General features: G+C 40.4%; 2 protein-coding genes across 2 annotated transcripts in view; one reads left to right on the top strand and one right to left on the bottom strand.

Annotated features, from left to right (window-relative positions):
• The first annotated feature begins 164 nt into the window (after nucleotides 1-164).
• Nucleotides 165-14,117, top strand: LOC104158307 (methylcrotonoyl-CoA carboxylase beta chain, mitochondrial-like). Its single transcript, XM_009695918.1, is given in 13 exon segments — nucleotides 165-436; nucleotides 438-482; nucleotides 2,532-2,728; nucleotides 3,896-4,074; nucleotides 5,269-5,349; nucleotides 5,787-5,965; nucleotides 7,718-7,910; nucleotides 8,920-9,011; nucleotides 9,944-10,100; nucleotides 10,867-10,989; nucleotides 11,620-11,768; nucleotides 12,260-12,341; nucleotides 13,912-14,117. Coding segments are annotated over 13 exon segments (1,833 nt in total). The 3' UTR covers nucleotides 13,996-14,117.
• A 787-nt stretch (nucleotides 14,118-14,904) lies between these two features.
• Nucleotides 14,905-15,706, bottom strand: part of RPE65 (retinal pigment epithelium-specific protein 65kDa) — an 8,126-nt gene continuing 7,324 nt past the window's right edge. Inside the window, 1 exon segment of the mRNA XM_009695917.1 lies at nucleotides 14,905-15,056. Coding sequence (XP_009694219.1) covers nucleotides 14,905-15,056 — 152 coding nt within the window.

Below are 15,706 nucleotides of genomic sequence, written 5' to 3'. Positions count from 1 at the left end.
GTGCCGCCTGCGGGCAGCGAGCGGGCTGCGAGGCGGGAACCGCGGGTGTTCCCTCACGACCCCAGCCTGAGGTGTGGTGGCTGCTTTGCCTCGTCAGCCGAGGGAATCCGAAGTTTAATTTTTGGCAATAAATGCTGTTTCATCTCCCTTCAGTTCTTAGGGTCATGTGGAACACTGTCACTTGGTGCTCCCTTGGCAGACTGCCCCCCAACGCCACATCTCCGCTGCTCCCGAGGTTACAAACCGTGAATGGCGTGTTGGAACGAAAGTGTAAGGAATTGTGTCACGGTAAACAGCCAGCACACGTACTGCACAGTCAGGGCTTGAAAAGAACACGCAACGTGCTTCCCTGCCGTTTAGTAAGTAATAAAGCAAAATATAGACGATATGCAAGAACTTTCCCTGTTCTAGATGGACGTATCCTGTCTGTGTATCGACGTGTTTGAAGAAAATTTAAGGAACAGTGAGGCTGTTATCAAGAGGTAATAAACTGTTTTTGTGGTGTTTTAAAAATGTTGCTACTTGTGAGATGATGCGAGAGTTACTTATGGGCGCTTTTAGGAACTTTTTAATGTAGGAAGAATGCTAATTAAAAAGTCCAGAGATATTAAAAAATTAAAGTGTTCTTTTTTTTTTTTTTACCTAACCATTTTGAAGCTTAAACTAGTTTCCTGGCTGCTCATTTCTCAGGCAGCTTCTCTGCAGGGTGGATTTTAAAAGGATCAGCACTTAAAAATTTCGGCCTCCCAAAAGAGGTGCCAGAATGTTGACTGAAATGCCTAACTCTAGGTGCAGACTGTGTTTAAAATAGTGCCACGTGACATTGTTTGGCATATATTGCCAAAAAGTATTTTGTCTAGACCTTCATAAGATGTGTTTCGTGTTTGACTTTGAATGCAAAGACATAAATGGTGACTCAGGCGTTTACAGATCCCTCCTGAAAGAGTAGGTGACAGTTATTGCAATTAATCGTGAATCACTGATAAAAGCAGGAAAACGTATTTTATATGTTTGTCCTTAAAGATCAGATGGCAAAAATTCTAATGCCTTTGTTCAGAGGAATGATACATGAGCTGGAAGCAAAGCTATGGAAAACACACTGTGCCCTCCTGTGGTGGCATTTACGACATGATTAAAAGTCCTTAGCTTTTTTCTCCTGAGGTTTTTCAATCTCTACCGTCTACAGGAAGCCACAGTAAGCTAATGGAGTCACGTACAAAGTGGTGCATAAATAGTTATGTCAAACAGTATTTTTAGTTAAAGATGATGCATCTTGGTGAAAAATGTTTTATTTGAAATAAATTAAGAACCTAGTTTATTTAAGACCAAAATTATTTGAGATACCACATTTGTTTACAGTTTATTCAGTTCTTTATCTGTACTTGATGCTGCCCCAACAATAACATTTAGTAATCACTTCCTCTCTTGATGATTGTAGTGACGCTGCAGTTTGCATTACTTTTAAAGTATATCTTCTGTGCTGTAGAGTGTGCATTTCTTCTAGGTTTAGTGTTTTGTTCTACTTACCTGTTGCTGATTTTTGTCAGATAAACTTGCTGAGGGGAACTGAAGGAGTAAGCCTTTGAGCGGATTCTTCCCTAGAGTAGTTGGAACATGGAGGTAAATGTCCATGCTGAATTAGGACTAGCAAATTATCATAACCTTATTAATAGCTGCAAGTTTATAGGCTAATGTTGTTGTAGGGCAGTATCTCCCAAAGTCAGCTTTGGTTGCTGATGATCAGCCCCGTGTCAGTACTCCACTCAGGGGGTTGCTGGCAGAGATTATGATCATATATTGTGAAACAGAATCATAGGATCATAGAAAAGTTTGGGTTGGAAGGGACCTTAAAGGTGGTGTAGTTCCACCCCCCTGCCATGGGCAGGGACCCCCCCCCCCAGCCCAGGTCGCTCACAGCCCCATCCAACCTGGCCTTGAACACTTCCAGGGATGGGGCAGCCACAGCTTCTCTGGGCAACCTCTGCCACTGCCTCACCACCCTCACCGGGAAGAATTTCTTCCTGATATCTCATCTAAACCTTCCCTCTTCCAGTTTAAAGCCATTGCCCTCATCCTATCACTCCATGCCCTTGTCAAAAGTCCCTCCCCAGCTTTCTCGTAGGCCCCTTTAGGTACTGGAAGGCTGCTTGAAGGTCTGCCCGGAGCCTTCTCTTCTCCAGGCTGAACAACCCCAACTCTCTCAGCCTGTCCTCACAGCAGAGGTGCTCCAGCCCTCGGATCATCTTTGTGGCCTCCTCTGGACTCGCTCCAACAGGTCCATGTCCCTTGTGTGCTGAGGACCCCAGAGCTGAAGGCAGTACTGCAGGGGGGTCCCACCAGAGCGGAGCAGAGGGGCAGAATCCCCTCCCTCGACCTGCTGGCCACGCTGCTTTGGATGCAGCCCAGGACACGGTTGGCTTTCTGGGCTGCCGGCGCACATTGCTGGGTCATGTTGGGTCATGTTGGGCTTCTCATCAACCAACACCCCATATGGCTGTTTTCATTAACTGAAACTTTGTTTTTTAAATCAGATATTCAGATTTGCTAGAGATGGTCAGTAAAGGAGGGGGAGAAAATGCCATCTTGCGGCATACTCAGAGAAACAAGAAGCTGTTTGTTCGTGAACGCCTGAAGTTGCTGCTTGATGATGAGTATTTTCTTGAGCTGTCTCCACTGGCAGGCCTCAACATGCCCTATGGTGATGTTCCTGCTGCTGGGTGTCTTACTGGTAATTGCTAGCAAATGTAATATTAGATGTAATGGGAAATGGATGAAGTTCATTTGTTTCATTGCTCATATCTTTAAATATGATTCATATTAGATCTAAAGATGGATATGGGTTGAGGGTATTGTTTTGAGCAGCCCATCTTGGAGATGCAGCCCAGAAGGAAGAAGGTTTTTGAACCAACGTGATCCTTAATATAATTGGAGAGATGCTGTTTGGGTGCAGTGATGAGTAAGTGATTGTAGGCAGCGTACATCATTAGTTGTAGTCTGTGTGTGTGCACACCTTCCTATACTACCCAGCCTTGCTTACTGAAGTTAAGGTGTTTGTTCTTACTGGGAGAGGAAAAAGGATGCATGTAATCAGGTTTATGGAATATTTCAGTATCTTAAGAACAGGCTTTCCTAGGAAAAGTGAACATCAGTTCTATCCAGTAGCAGCTCCCAGCATGAAAGAGTTCAGCCACTACCGCATTATTCTTATGCGATCTTTGCTGGGTGATCTGGGAGAAACCTTCAAAGAAAAAAAGTTCTTTCATTTCTTCTAGATTAGTAATTTATTCTACTTACCAGTTACTGAGTTTTGTCTCAAAAAATTTAGGATGATATGTCAAATATATTGTCTGTTAAAGGAAAGGGGACCAAGTTACTGAGAGACACAGGAGCTGTGACATTTGTTTTGTAATATTTTTAGAATTATAGACAAGTCTTTTAATTGCGTTTTGAAGAATGGTTCCAGTTTAAAAAGGAACTAGAAGAACAGAGTATGAAATCCTATCTTTTGTCAGATCGATATATTTTTCAGTTTTATATAGGTATTTTTTTAATTGCCTTCCCTGTTATCTGAAGAGTTGGAAGCCAAACTATGTATTTTTTTCTCTTATATTGTCAGTGGGAGTAAGTTTATTTCAAGTTCTGTCTTCTGTCAGTTAGATTTATTTTTTTTTTAAAATGTCATTGGCTTTCAACTTGTTATTCCAGAGAAGAGCTGTAGATTTCTTCCCTGCGTGGTATTTGCAACTTAATTTGCAGCTTCTTGATACAGTATTACTGAAAGAATAGCTCTAATTTGGCTCCCTTGTTTTGTCTATGGTATTTTAGAGAATCCTGATAAGTATTTGTGTATGGTATTTTAGAGAGTCCTGATAAGTATCTGTGGTACCACTTACAGGAATTGGCAAAATCTGTGGGGTCTGGTGCGTCTTCATGGCAAATGATGCAACTGTAAAAGGAGGAACTATTTATCCGATTGGAGTGAAGAAACAATTAAGAGCTCAAGAAATAGCCATGCAGAACAGACTGTTGTCTGTGTACCTTGTTGACAGCGGAGGAGCATTCCTACCACTACAGGTAATACTGAGACCACTTCATAGAAGGAAGTACCTATCCTTGTCTTAATCGTATTAATTTTTAGCAATAAACCTCAGACTTATGTTGTGTTTTCTTGGCTGGCTGACTTTCATTGTCTGTTATACATGAGTTTTGTCCACAAATCAGAGTCCAGGAGATTATTTGAAGATTTGTAACAGTGGTGATCACTTTGGCTCATCTTGCGTCTAGCATATAGTCGAAGTTTAGGAACTTGACTATCGGGGGCTGGGGACACACAAAGTGCTGACCAAGCATGGGTATTCCTCAGTGTGTTGAAATGCTTTTGTGTCTCTTGGCTGGCTGACTTTCATTGTCTGTTATACTTGAGTTTTGTCCACAAATCAGAGTCCAGGAGATTATTTGAAGATTTGTAACAGTGGTGATCACTTTGGCTCATCTTGCGTCTAGCATCTAGTCAAAGTTTAGGAACTTGACTGTGGGGGGGGACACAAAGTGCTGACCAAGCATGGATATTCCTCAGCGTGTTGAAATGGTTTTGTGTCTTTAATAAATTAGTACATTGTTTGAGGTTTCTACTTTCAAATTCAGAATCTATAAAATTACTCTGTGCTTTATTGTAATGTTTGTGGTAGTAATGCAGTAACCTCCATGGCCTTTAAAAATGTAGTTTTTGAAATTCTTACTGTAAAAGGAGAATTTGCACGGGTTACTTTCCAGTGTACAGAGGTCATATTATTACAGGGACTATAGTTGTTCATAGTTCACAGGGACTGTTCATATAGTTCACAGGGACTATAGTTGTCTCCAGACTGAAAGCAAATACATAGAAAAAGTTTTTACCTGACTTAAGGAATTGTATCAAGAACTAAGTAAAAAGGGAAACTGTGCTGAAGTCATTTCACAGATCAAGTATGAAGATGAGCTTCCCTTTCTCCATGCCTACGGTCTCAGTTTGTGCAGAATAAATTGGTTTCACAAAAAATTATGAAACTTCTGCTTTCGAAACACATGGGTATTTTTGTGGAATTGCACAATCTATAAGGGGAATAAATACCATAGCGAATGCTGTATATGAAAGTTTCAGGTATGATTGATAGTAGTGACCTTCCCAGAGTCAGTTACAATGCGTTTGTGAATGAATGGAGTGAAGAGGAAGCATTGGCTTTTGTAGTTAATATTGAAACTCACCTTGTCATTTCTCTGTAATGTCAGTCAGAGCTGTTTCCTGACAAGTCACACGGTGGCAGAATTTTCTACAATGAAGCGATAATGTCTGCCATGAGAATCCCTCAGGTACAGTGTCATTTGGAGTACAAGTAACTGTAGCATATGTGATCAATAGAGTTCTAAAAAAAGTTCTGTTCTGGTACAGATTCTCGGAACAACTCTCAAACATGCAAAAAAATTCCTAAAGCTTGCCTTTTCTATTTGTGGGGAAGTGAGATACAAATAGTATCTCACATAGCAGAATACTTCAACCTTAAGGATCTTCTAAGTGTTTACCGACTGATTGTGATGGAAAAGCATCAAATCACTAGATTATTTCAGAGCAAACGTTGAAGTCTCTCAAAAACAGCGTTGTTGTTCATGCTGGTATTTATATCTCTACTTTGTTGTTCCCCAAGCTGCGATTTAATCCCTTGAATGTTTCTGCAATAAACCTAGTGGGTTTGCCTTTTCATTCTCCCCTCTCCAGCATCCTGATTTGATTTGGTTTCGGTGTCCTTCAGGTGGCAGTGGTGTGTGGCTCTTGTGTAGCTGGAGGTGCCTATGTTCCAACCATGGCAGAAGAAGCTGTGATTGTAGATAAAATCGGTACGCTGTTCCTTGCTGGCCCACCTCTGGTAAAAGCGGCTACAGGAGAATATGTCTCTCCCGAGGACCTAGGAGGAGCTAAACTTCACTCTGAGTATGTGAAATAAGTCTCAAAAGTAGTAGAGAATTCAGCATACTTAGTTTTAAAGAAACTATTGTTCTATCTTAAATTGATGTGGCTGCGTGACAGGATACAATACAGTCCTCAAGGACTGAAAAACATGCAGTGAAAAAAAACAGTAGAAATGATACATGAATTATTATAAAGATCGGTGGTGTTCAGTTATATATGTGGGAGTATCATGGGGCTAGATATAACTCTCTGAAATGAAAAAAGTAACATGGCCAGCTTTACTACTGTCCATGGGAACTTTCCATTTCCACTGGGTGTATATATACACACACACACACACTCTGATAGAAATCTCACATAAGTACAGAGGTCAGGATCAGGGCCAAAAGTAGAACCTATTATTACACCGTTTGCTTTCCTTCTTGGGTAGAGGGTTTTTTGTTAGATCAGCCAAATGGAAGTAAAATTAAGTGATGTTATGGGGTGAAGCAGGGACTGGACAAACCTAGTTTTGGTTACCCATTTTTCCACGTACTTTGTGAACAACTTCAGGCAAGTCTGTTCCTCTGTGTCTCAGAGGGAGCAGCTATAGAAGAGGGATGCTATCACTTCTTTTCCTGATGTAAACATTATCAAGATACATACATTTAAAAAAACAATTGTGAGTGTTCGAATACTGTGATGATGGGGAAAATGCATTAGAAATTCTTTTTTCTTCCCTAAACTGCTGAGTGGAGAGGTGATATGACTTCTTTCCATTTGTCTTGACTGCTTCTGAAGACACTAGGCTAACGCGCTGCAGCAAAGAATCTGAATGCTTCTAAAAGTACCTGAGGCAAAGAAGAAAAGTGGAAGGCCTGCCTACCTCTGCTGTTGATGTGATGATGGGGAAAATGCATTAGAAATTCTTTTTTCTTCCCTAAACTGCTGAGTGGAGAGGTGATATGACTTCTTTCCATTTGTCTTGACTGCTTCTGAAGACACTAGGCTAACGCGCTGCAGCAAAGAATCTGAATGCTTCTAAAAGTACCTGAGGCAAAGAAGAAAAGTGGAAGGCCTGCCTACCTCTGCTGTTGATGAGGGCTTAATGCTTCTAAAAGTACCTGAGGCAAAGAAAAAAAATGGAAGGCCTGCCTGCCTCTGCTGTTGAGGGCTTCATAGCAAGAGATGAGCAAATAGGAAATAAACCTGATCGTAGATCTCTAACTATTTCTTTAATGCTGTTTCTCTGTGTCAGGAATTTCTGTAGTTATCAAAATACTTATTCCCTTCTAGACAGGGGAAGAGGGTGGCTTTGCTTCTTTGTTCTTGGCATTCTGTGCTGTGTGTATAGTACCCAGATTCCATACCTTTCTCACAAAACCAAATACTAGTGTGACAGTCAGATAACTGTGTTACATGTAATAAGTTATTGTCTTTATATCCAGGCTGGAAGTGCTTCTTTTCAAATAATTTTTAAGTTTGTTATCCCTTTATTATATTGTTTGCAACAACATCATCGTGAAAGTAAATTCAAAAATCTTTCTTTAATGTAAGTAAACACAAAAGTCACAGGGAAGAACTTCTTACTGTGAATTTGTTTTGGGGTTGGATTGCACAAAGATTCCACTGACTTGCTGCTTTCAATTCATTCATACAAGAAGAAAATCACACAGTATTTTCAGGGAGTTTGGAGAGTCACAGTATGGGTTAAGGTTTTCCCTTTAGTTTGGTTTTGCTATCACCATGTAGATTTCTTAATTCAATACTAACTAATGTTGCGCTCTCTCCTAGAGTCAGTGGCTGTACTGACCATTTTGCATCTTCAGAAAAGGAAGCCTATGAATGTATTCGAAATGTTATCTCTACATTAAATTATGATCCACTGCCAGAGGAGGTCATAGAGCATGAGAGTCCTCTGTATAGTGCTGATGAGCTCTTGGGCCTGGCACCGCAAGATTATAGGTGTACTCTTCCTGTAAAATTGGTAAGGTGACAGATACTCTATTCCTCCCTCCTTTCAGTCTAGTAGCTCCAGATTAACAGGCAGCAGGCTGTTCTCTCTTGGAGAAACCTCAAGTACCTGAGGTATTCTGTATTATCACCTAATGAGTTGCCGCGCTGTCTTGAGTCTGCAGCAAAGCAGAATTTCAACAATTCTGTAGAATTACAGAAAATATTTAAACTGAAAACCTGCTAGAGATAAGATAATTATAGCTTATGCCAGCTGATCCCCATCTGTTTCCAGGTACTGTTTGAGATGCTGTTATGTCAGTGTGTCTTGTACTGTGTTGGCTGCCTTGAGAATGTGAACCCCTTTAGTGTCCTGTCTTCCCTTGCTTTTTTTTTTTTACCCAAGTAGCCAAGACTCTATCTTAAATGTAACTTAAATGCCTACTGAAAATACTGACTGAAAAACAACAAAGCTCAAATTAAACTTGTTTGAGGCTGGGACAGATGCTAATACATAAGCAGAGACATGCAGAGCTGCCCACGCTATTTTCATGGTGGTGTTCTAGAAGAGATTTAGTCTCCAAGGATGTGAATCCAGTATCTTTTCCAGGGGTAAATTCCTACAGTTAAGGGGATTGACTGTAGAAAGCAGTGTAGCTTTGAAGGCAGCTTTTAAACTGCGTTTGAAAAAAGCATGAGCAATATGCTGCTGAGTGTGTCTTAAGCACACGAACTGTGACTGCATATGCTGGGTTTTTTACATTTTTATGCGCATGAACAACTGTGCTTTGTAACACTGAAATAATTTTGGAGGTGAACTTTGGCTCAAAATACATGGTTGGTAATCAAACGTAAACACAAATTTGATATTTTGTGCATAGTGAGTATTTAGCAGAGTGTAAGGCATAAAAGGGCCTTCTATGCTCATTAGGCTGACTTGCATTATACAGGTCTTGTTACTATTTGAACAGAGCATATCTTTTAGCAGAACTATCCTATTTTCACTTAAATTTCTGTGGTAAAGACTATATATTTCTTTGCAGATTCTGAGCCGCCTGATGGATGGAAGCAGATTCCAGGAATTCAAGGCTAATTATGGAATAACCTTAGTAACAGGATTTGGCCATGTGGAAGGGTAAGGCTGTAACATTTCACTATCGAAATTTATGGACGTATTTGTCTAAGTGGCTTTCATATCATTATCAGGTTTTACAGTATTCCAGTAACAATATTTATGAAGTTTGGAGTCAGTCAAGAATTGGTAATAAAATACTTCTAGAAAGCCTGATCATCTGTCTCGGAGTTCTGAATTCACCACATCTCAGGCCAGTCACAGCAGAGAGTGATTACAAATGAATGGTTTTCCTGACTTTGTGAAATGATTTATTTGTTCACAAAAACTACTAGCCAGACAGTTGGAACACTGAAGTCTCAGCAGATTCCTTAAGAAGTAAGAAACAGTGTCTTCAAAAGTGTTCCTTCCCAAACAGAGTTGAAAGCTATCATCCCTTCTCCCATGTAATGGAGATGGGATAATACCCATACAATAAAACCTTGCATAATTCAGATCAGACTGTACTATTAACATATTCATGAAACATACAACATTCCAGTTGAAGCATATTAAAAGTAATTTTTAAAAAAGGTAGTAAAATATATTTAGAGCCTCTTTAGGTTGAAAGCATAAACTTTTCAGATTGACTGTTATGTTGTATGTCACGGGAATTAGAGCGAGCCCAGAGTCCTGGCACCTTGTACATTGTCTCGCAGTGTAAACTGAGAGGTCATCTATAGCTTTACCTGCCCTCTGGGTATTAATCCACGTTAATACTTCCATACTTTACATATCAGGAGTGCTGTAAGACTTCTTATTTACTAGATACGTGAGGGTCCTTGAACGAAATGACACATGTGAGTGTATTGTTTTACATTCTGAATTTCTGTAAAGGGCAGATCTGTGTGTGTGCGCATGGATATTTTATTTTTCCATCCTTCAGAACATAATGAGCTACAGTTTCGTAATTTCTGAGGTTCAAAAGTGAAAACGTTCATGTATCTGTTTTGTAGGCACGTTGTGGGGATAGTGGCTAACAATGGGGAGCTATCTCATGATGCTTCTCTCAAGGGCAGCCATTTCGTACAGCTGTGCAGTCAGCGGAACATTCCCATCCTCTTTTTCCAAAATACTGCTCCACCTACAGCACAGCCAACAAGCATCTCCCAGGTATGGCGTTTTTAGTTCAATATGCTTAATTCAAGCAATTCCTAGTTCTTGTTTTGTTTAAGATTACATTTTGAAAATTGTTGTTAGGTAAATTATTTTTTTATACCATTCCTGATGGTTTAAATTAAGAAGCTTCATAATTACTTTGTTCTTAAATCTTTCCATTAGCATTCTCACTTTATTCTAATTTTAAGCGGGCCTCTGCTTATCTAAAATGGTACTGTCCAGCTGGCAATGCAAGCTGTAGAACTTGGAATTTATAGTGCTTTTTTACATGGAAATAGAGTGTATTGATTCTTCTGATAGCACTACACTCCACAGAAAAATAGATATTTCTCTTTTAGAAAAGTGAAGGCATAAAGTACAGTATGTTTTGTCCTGGGCTACAGAGAGCCTCACAGTAAAACCTACATTACATTCTCTGAGCAGAGGCTGTTTCTACAGCCCGGTTCCTCCCAACTGTCACCAGCACTTAAGATAAAGCCTGGTGTAATTCTGTTGTATCTGAGCTTTGTTAATGCCTGGGAGAGCTAGAGTTGCACTGCATCTAGATTTTTGCACACTGGTTATAATTGTTCTACTGATTTACAGTATAAAATAAGTGCACCATGGGCTACAGTAGTTAATGATGCTGTCTTACTGTTGTGGAAGAAATGATCATACAGAATTGTAAAGAAATTAATGTTTTAGAAGTACAAGTTTGGCGGGAGCGGAGGGAATCTAGAAGAAAGACTGGAAGGATCTAAAATCTTTATTTTCATTGCAGGCAGAGGCTCACTCCAACAGATTAAAAGCCCAGGCATCCATGATGGCTGCTGTTGCTTGCGCTGCTGTTCCCAAAATAACCATTGTAATTGGTGGCTGTTATGGGAGCGAAAGTTATGCTATGGTACGGGTGGCATAAATCTAATGGGCTTGGTAATAGACTTTTTACGCTGTACCAAGATTTCACAGCACTTCATTTTTAAAACAGTCAGCTGTTGTTACAGACATTTAACTCGATCTGTTATTTTAACTACCTTTAAAGTAAGAAATGCATCACAAGATGTGATTACAGCAAATTTGGTCTGCATCTAAGAACTAGAGCCAGTTCTAAAAAAACAGGTTATCTGAAAATGTCCCTACTCGGGAGCCAGTCCTGCCTTTTTCTCAGCCCATGCTGTTTGTTTTCAGTGTTCAAGAAGCACATCTCCTTTAGTTGTGCTACTATGGGTGCTGTTCACACTGCTAGTAAGTGCAATAGGGCTCTTTGTTTGCTCAGAATTAAACACGTGAGTGCTTGGAGGAAAAATGAAATAATAAAGTAGCGATATTGAAGGCAGTGGGGATTGTGGTGGTTGCTGCCACAGGATGGCTGTACTGATACAAGAGCTGTAGCTGTAATGGTAAAGGAGCTGTGTCATTATTGCTTTATGAATTAAACTGCATTACATTCTGCCTTGCACTTGATTGTATCATCCTACAGCCATCTTTTTCTGATTAATTTCAATGAGTTTGTACTGTGCATTTGTTTTTGTAGTGTGGGAGATCGTTCAGTCCAAACTTTCTGTTCATGTGGCCTAATGCAAGAGTTGCTCTTGTGGATTCAAGACATTTCTTCACAGTCCCACAGGCTGGGGGCAATGACTGTACAGGAGATGATTCGGAGCTGAAACATCTCAAAGAAAAGTAAGGGCATTAAATACAAACCCTTGCAGTTACACTGGGATTTAATTAGTTAAATTACCTACTTTTGTTCGTCTTACAGATCGGCTCATCCCAAACAAATAAAGCAAACCTGAATCTGCTGAAAAATATTTTAAATTTCCATGTAATTCTATGTCTGCTCCTAGGATCTTCTCAAGGAAACACAAATGTTTGACTTAAGAAAACCCACAAACAAAAACGAAACCCAAAACCATACAACTCCCCCAGTCAAAGTACTCTGCTGTGTATTAAACAATGGCAATCATCTGGATGTGGAAGGTGGTCTGTACTGCAGAATGATCAGATCTGTTTTGTATTATTTGCTGGATTCTAATTAATTTCAACAGTAGCACTGCACGTTCACTTGAGATTGAAGTATATGCCGTTTTCATCTATGGTTTTGTTTTACTGGCCTGATGGTTTTTATTACATTCTTGTGCTTTTAAGCTTGTTTAATATTGTTTCTTCTCCAGGCTAGAAGAAGAAAGCAGTGCATTTTACTCCTCAGCCAGACTCTGGGATGATGGTGTAATTCTACCTCAAAATACTAGAAAGGTAGGGTTTTTTTCCTTATAGTACATTTTATTCTCAGATCTCAAAAGCATCTTGCAGCGAATGCGTAAGCCTCTGACTTGCTCAAGGTCAGCAGCACGCTCGTTCCCAGAACTGGGTCTTCCACTTCTCACTCAATTTTCTGTGGAATTTAGCTTTGTAAGTCTCATCTTTTCTCTTCCTCATTAGTCTATCCAGAAAATTTCTGTTGAATTCTGTACTTGACTATAGCATTTCCTCATTGAACCTCTTAATTGACTTTACCGTTTGATTCTGTATCCGAATCCTTTCTTTCTCGGTCTTGCATAATCACCCATATCTTCACTCTTTTAAGTTCAGCCACTTCATCGTTCACATTTTTCCATTCTTTTGTCCTAGGATGTTTCTTTTTTGTGACTTTCTGTTCCTGCTTATAATTTGCTGCTTACATTTGGGATGCCCCCCCCTGCCCTTTTATTTATTTTTTAAGTTGGCAGACATCCAGTCCATTGGATTCTTTCTGAAAGCTGCTGCCTTTGTTCTTCTGTTTCTCCTTGTTAGATTGTTTATTAGCAATACTTAAAATGTTCTTTTGCGGTTCTGAAGCTTGTTTACTTAAAGATCACAAATACAGCCTGCTCTCCATTAATCCTTCTAAATATGGTACATATTTATGGTACTTCGTAGATGTTAAATATTTTCTGTGGAGTTTATGGGAACGTTGATAATGGGAGAGGAAAGGGAAATATTTTCTAGTACTAGAGCCACGAGACTGCCTCTCTCTAGGAGCTACACGTGAAAAGAAAACGTGATAGTTGAAATGAATCATTGTTACTCTCAGGTAATTTTCACCAGCACACCACAATTCATGTTTGCATGTGTAGCTGTTTTTTACAGTATTGTTTTGCTACTTTATCCCAGTTCTTGCTCATAGATGGGATTTATGTTTAGGTTTGCCTGAACTGACAGCCTGTGCTCATTCAGTGCCTTAACGTGCGTTTTTTACAATAGGCTTTTAAAAGACATTTTGTGCTCCAGTAGCAGTGGAATACGGAGAATTATCTTATTTTTAAAGACTAAAACCAGTTCTATATTCTCAGTCCCTGTTATCACAAGACACCAAGAAGGATGACTTCTTAGAAAAAGGTGGATGTGGAAGAGCAGGGTGTTCTGCTAATTTTTGATACATGATTGGGAATCTTAGGAGCATGGCATGCAATAACAGAAATGGATTATCGCATAATATATTGTCATTGGAGTTTTACAGCAAAATAGCTTCCCACTGTTCCAAAAGTAATTCTCCTGTCGCCGCAGTGACTTTAAAATGGTTTAGTGGTGTCTGTATGCAATGCACAAACTTTGGGATCCCGAGGACAATTCTTCCTGCACATTTCCCCTGCCCCAGTGGCACATTACACTGACATCTATTTCCCTGAACGCTACAGCCAACAGTGGTTCATTTTAAATGTTCATTGGTTTGCAAAAAGTTAGAACAAATGCATTGCTGAATGACTGCATAACTAGTAAGTTTTACTTTTTTTTTTGTTGTTGTTTCAGAGGCTCATTGCTTATATTGTTTTTTATTTTTAATTAGGTAATTGCACAGTGCTTAGAGATTATAGAACAGCAGAAGTACCAGGTCGTATCTCCGTGTCAGTATCCTGTCATCAGAATGTAACTGCAGCCATTTTCAAATCATCAGCCTTTTAAAGTTAGCACCGTGTAGTAGAGATCTTTAATGTAAGTGATTTTCTAATTCTTTGATACCATTAATAAAAATGTTAAACCATTGCAGACAAACAAGAATCCTGGATTTTAAGTCTATTAGCAATAAGTTTGTGTTTTGAACCATAACCTCTTACAACATTAGTTGAAAATTTATTTTGTGAAAAGGAAGGATTAAGCTGAGGGTCTATAGCACTCTAAGGAAGCAAATTCATCCCGAGCGGTAACAATTGCTTGATTTTTTCATATTTGTGTTTTAGCATGAAATCCAGAACTCAAGAACCTGCACCTGGACAAAAGAAACGTGAAAGAGAAAACACATAAGCTAGTGTGTGCAGTTTTCAGCTTTAGTAAAGGACAAAATGCTGCCTGCCACACAGCCTTGGGCCTGCCAGTTCGGATTGCCAGAGCAGCTATGGAAAGGCTCCACTCAGATTGCTCTGAGGAGGGGATTTAAATCTGTAATACTTCAGTATAGGCTAAAAATTACCTTTTCCCAAAGCTCGTAAGGGCGCACAGAGACTGTTCTACATAATGTTACCATGTGTACAAGTATTGATTTTACACCGTGCCATTTCATGCATCTTTCACACTGCTGCAGCTGCAATCCCAACTCGTGTTGGTTTATCTGTAGAGTTCTTAGCACTGTACATCTGGAAATTATGCCAAAGGGTGTATTGAAAACCACCTGGTTAAGTAGTTTGAAGAGTCATCAACAAAACCGAAATGCTCAATCTTAATGAAGTAACCATACAAATAAAAAGTGATGTTGAAGGAATTTAGGTCATTTGAGTGCTTGTAAACAGAGATCGCACCTTTTTGGAGCTGGAAGAAACCTAACGCAACATGTTGCAGGCAGTGGTCACGCTCTTTTGAAGAGTCCGTGGAAAGTCACAGGAATGTTCACCTCCACTTCAGCCCTGGCGACCTCGCTCATGTCTTTGGCGTTCAGGATCAGGAGGTAGGCAGGCTTCGGCCCCACACCTGGGCTGATCACGATGCTCAGCACAACCCCTGGCAGGTGAGAAAAACAAGCAGCCTGTCCCAGGGGTGAACTTGCTGCCTCCTTCCCTTGGGCTCACCAAGGTAAGGGTAGCCACTCGCACACGGGACATCAGTAAACCCTGTTATTATTGCATGATCATCACTTCTGAGGTAGACAGTGAGATTATTTACTTATTTCTCATACTCTTTTGGGTTCTTGCTGTTATTGGCTTGCCAGTCTGAGGTACTGTGGCACAGTAGCTCCTACAGAGTTTCTTTTTAAAGCTGTGTTCAGCTCTGGGGGCCCCAACACAAGAAGGTCATGGACCTGTTGGAGCAAGTCCAGAGGAGGCCACGAAGATGATCCGAGGGCTGGAGCACCTCTGCTGTGAGGACAGGCTGAGAGAGTTGGGGTTGTTCAGCCTGGAGAAGAGAAGGCTCCGGGCAGACCTTAGAGCAGCCTTCCAGTTGCTACAGGGGCTGACAAGAAAGCTGGGGAGAGACTCTTGACAAGGACAGGCAGTGATAGGACAAGGGGCAATGGCTTTAAACTGGAAGAGGGAAGGTTCAGATGAGATGTTAAGAAGAAATTCTTCCCGGTGAGGGTGGTGAGGCAGTGGCAGAGGTTGCCCAGAGAAGCTGTGGCTGGCCCCACCCCGGGAGGGGTGAAGGGCCGGGTG

This window comes from Cariama cristata, unplaced genomic scaffold (assembly GCF_000690535.1).
Source record: "Cariama cristata isolate BGI_N322 unplaced genomic scaffold, ASM69053v1 scaffold5092, whole genome shotgun sequence".
NCBI classification, from domain to species: domain Eukaryota; kingdom Metazoa; phylum Chordata; class Aves; order Cariamiformes; family Cariamidae; genus Cariama; species Cariama cristata.
This window is presented reverse-complemented; position numbering and strand designations above follow the sequence as displayed.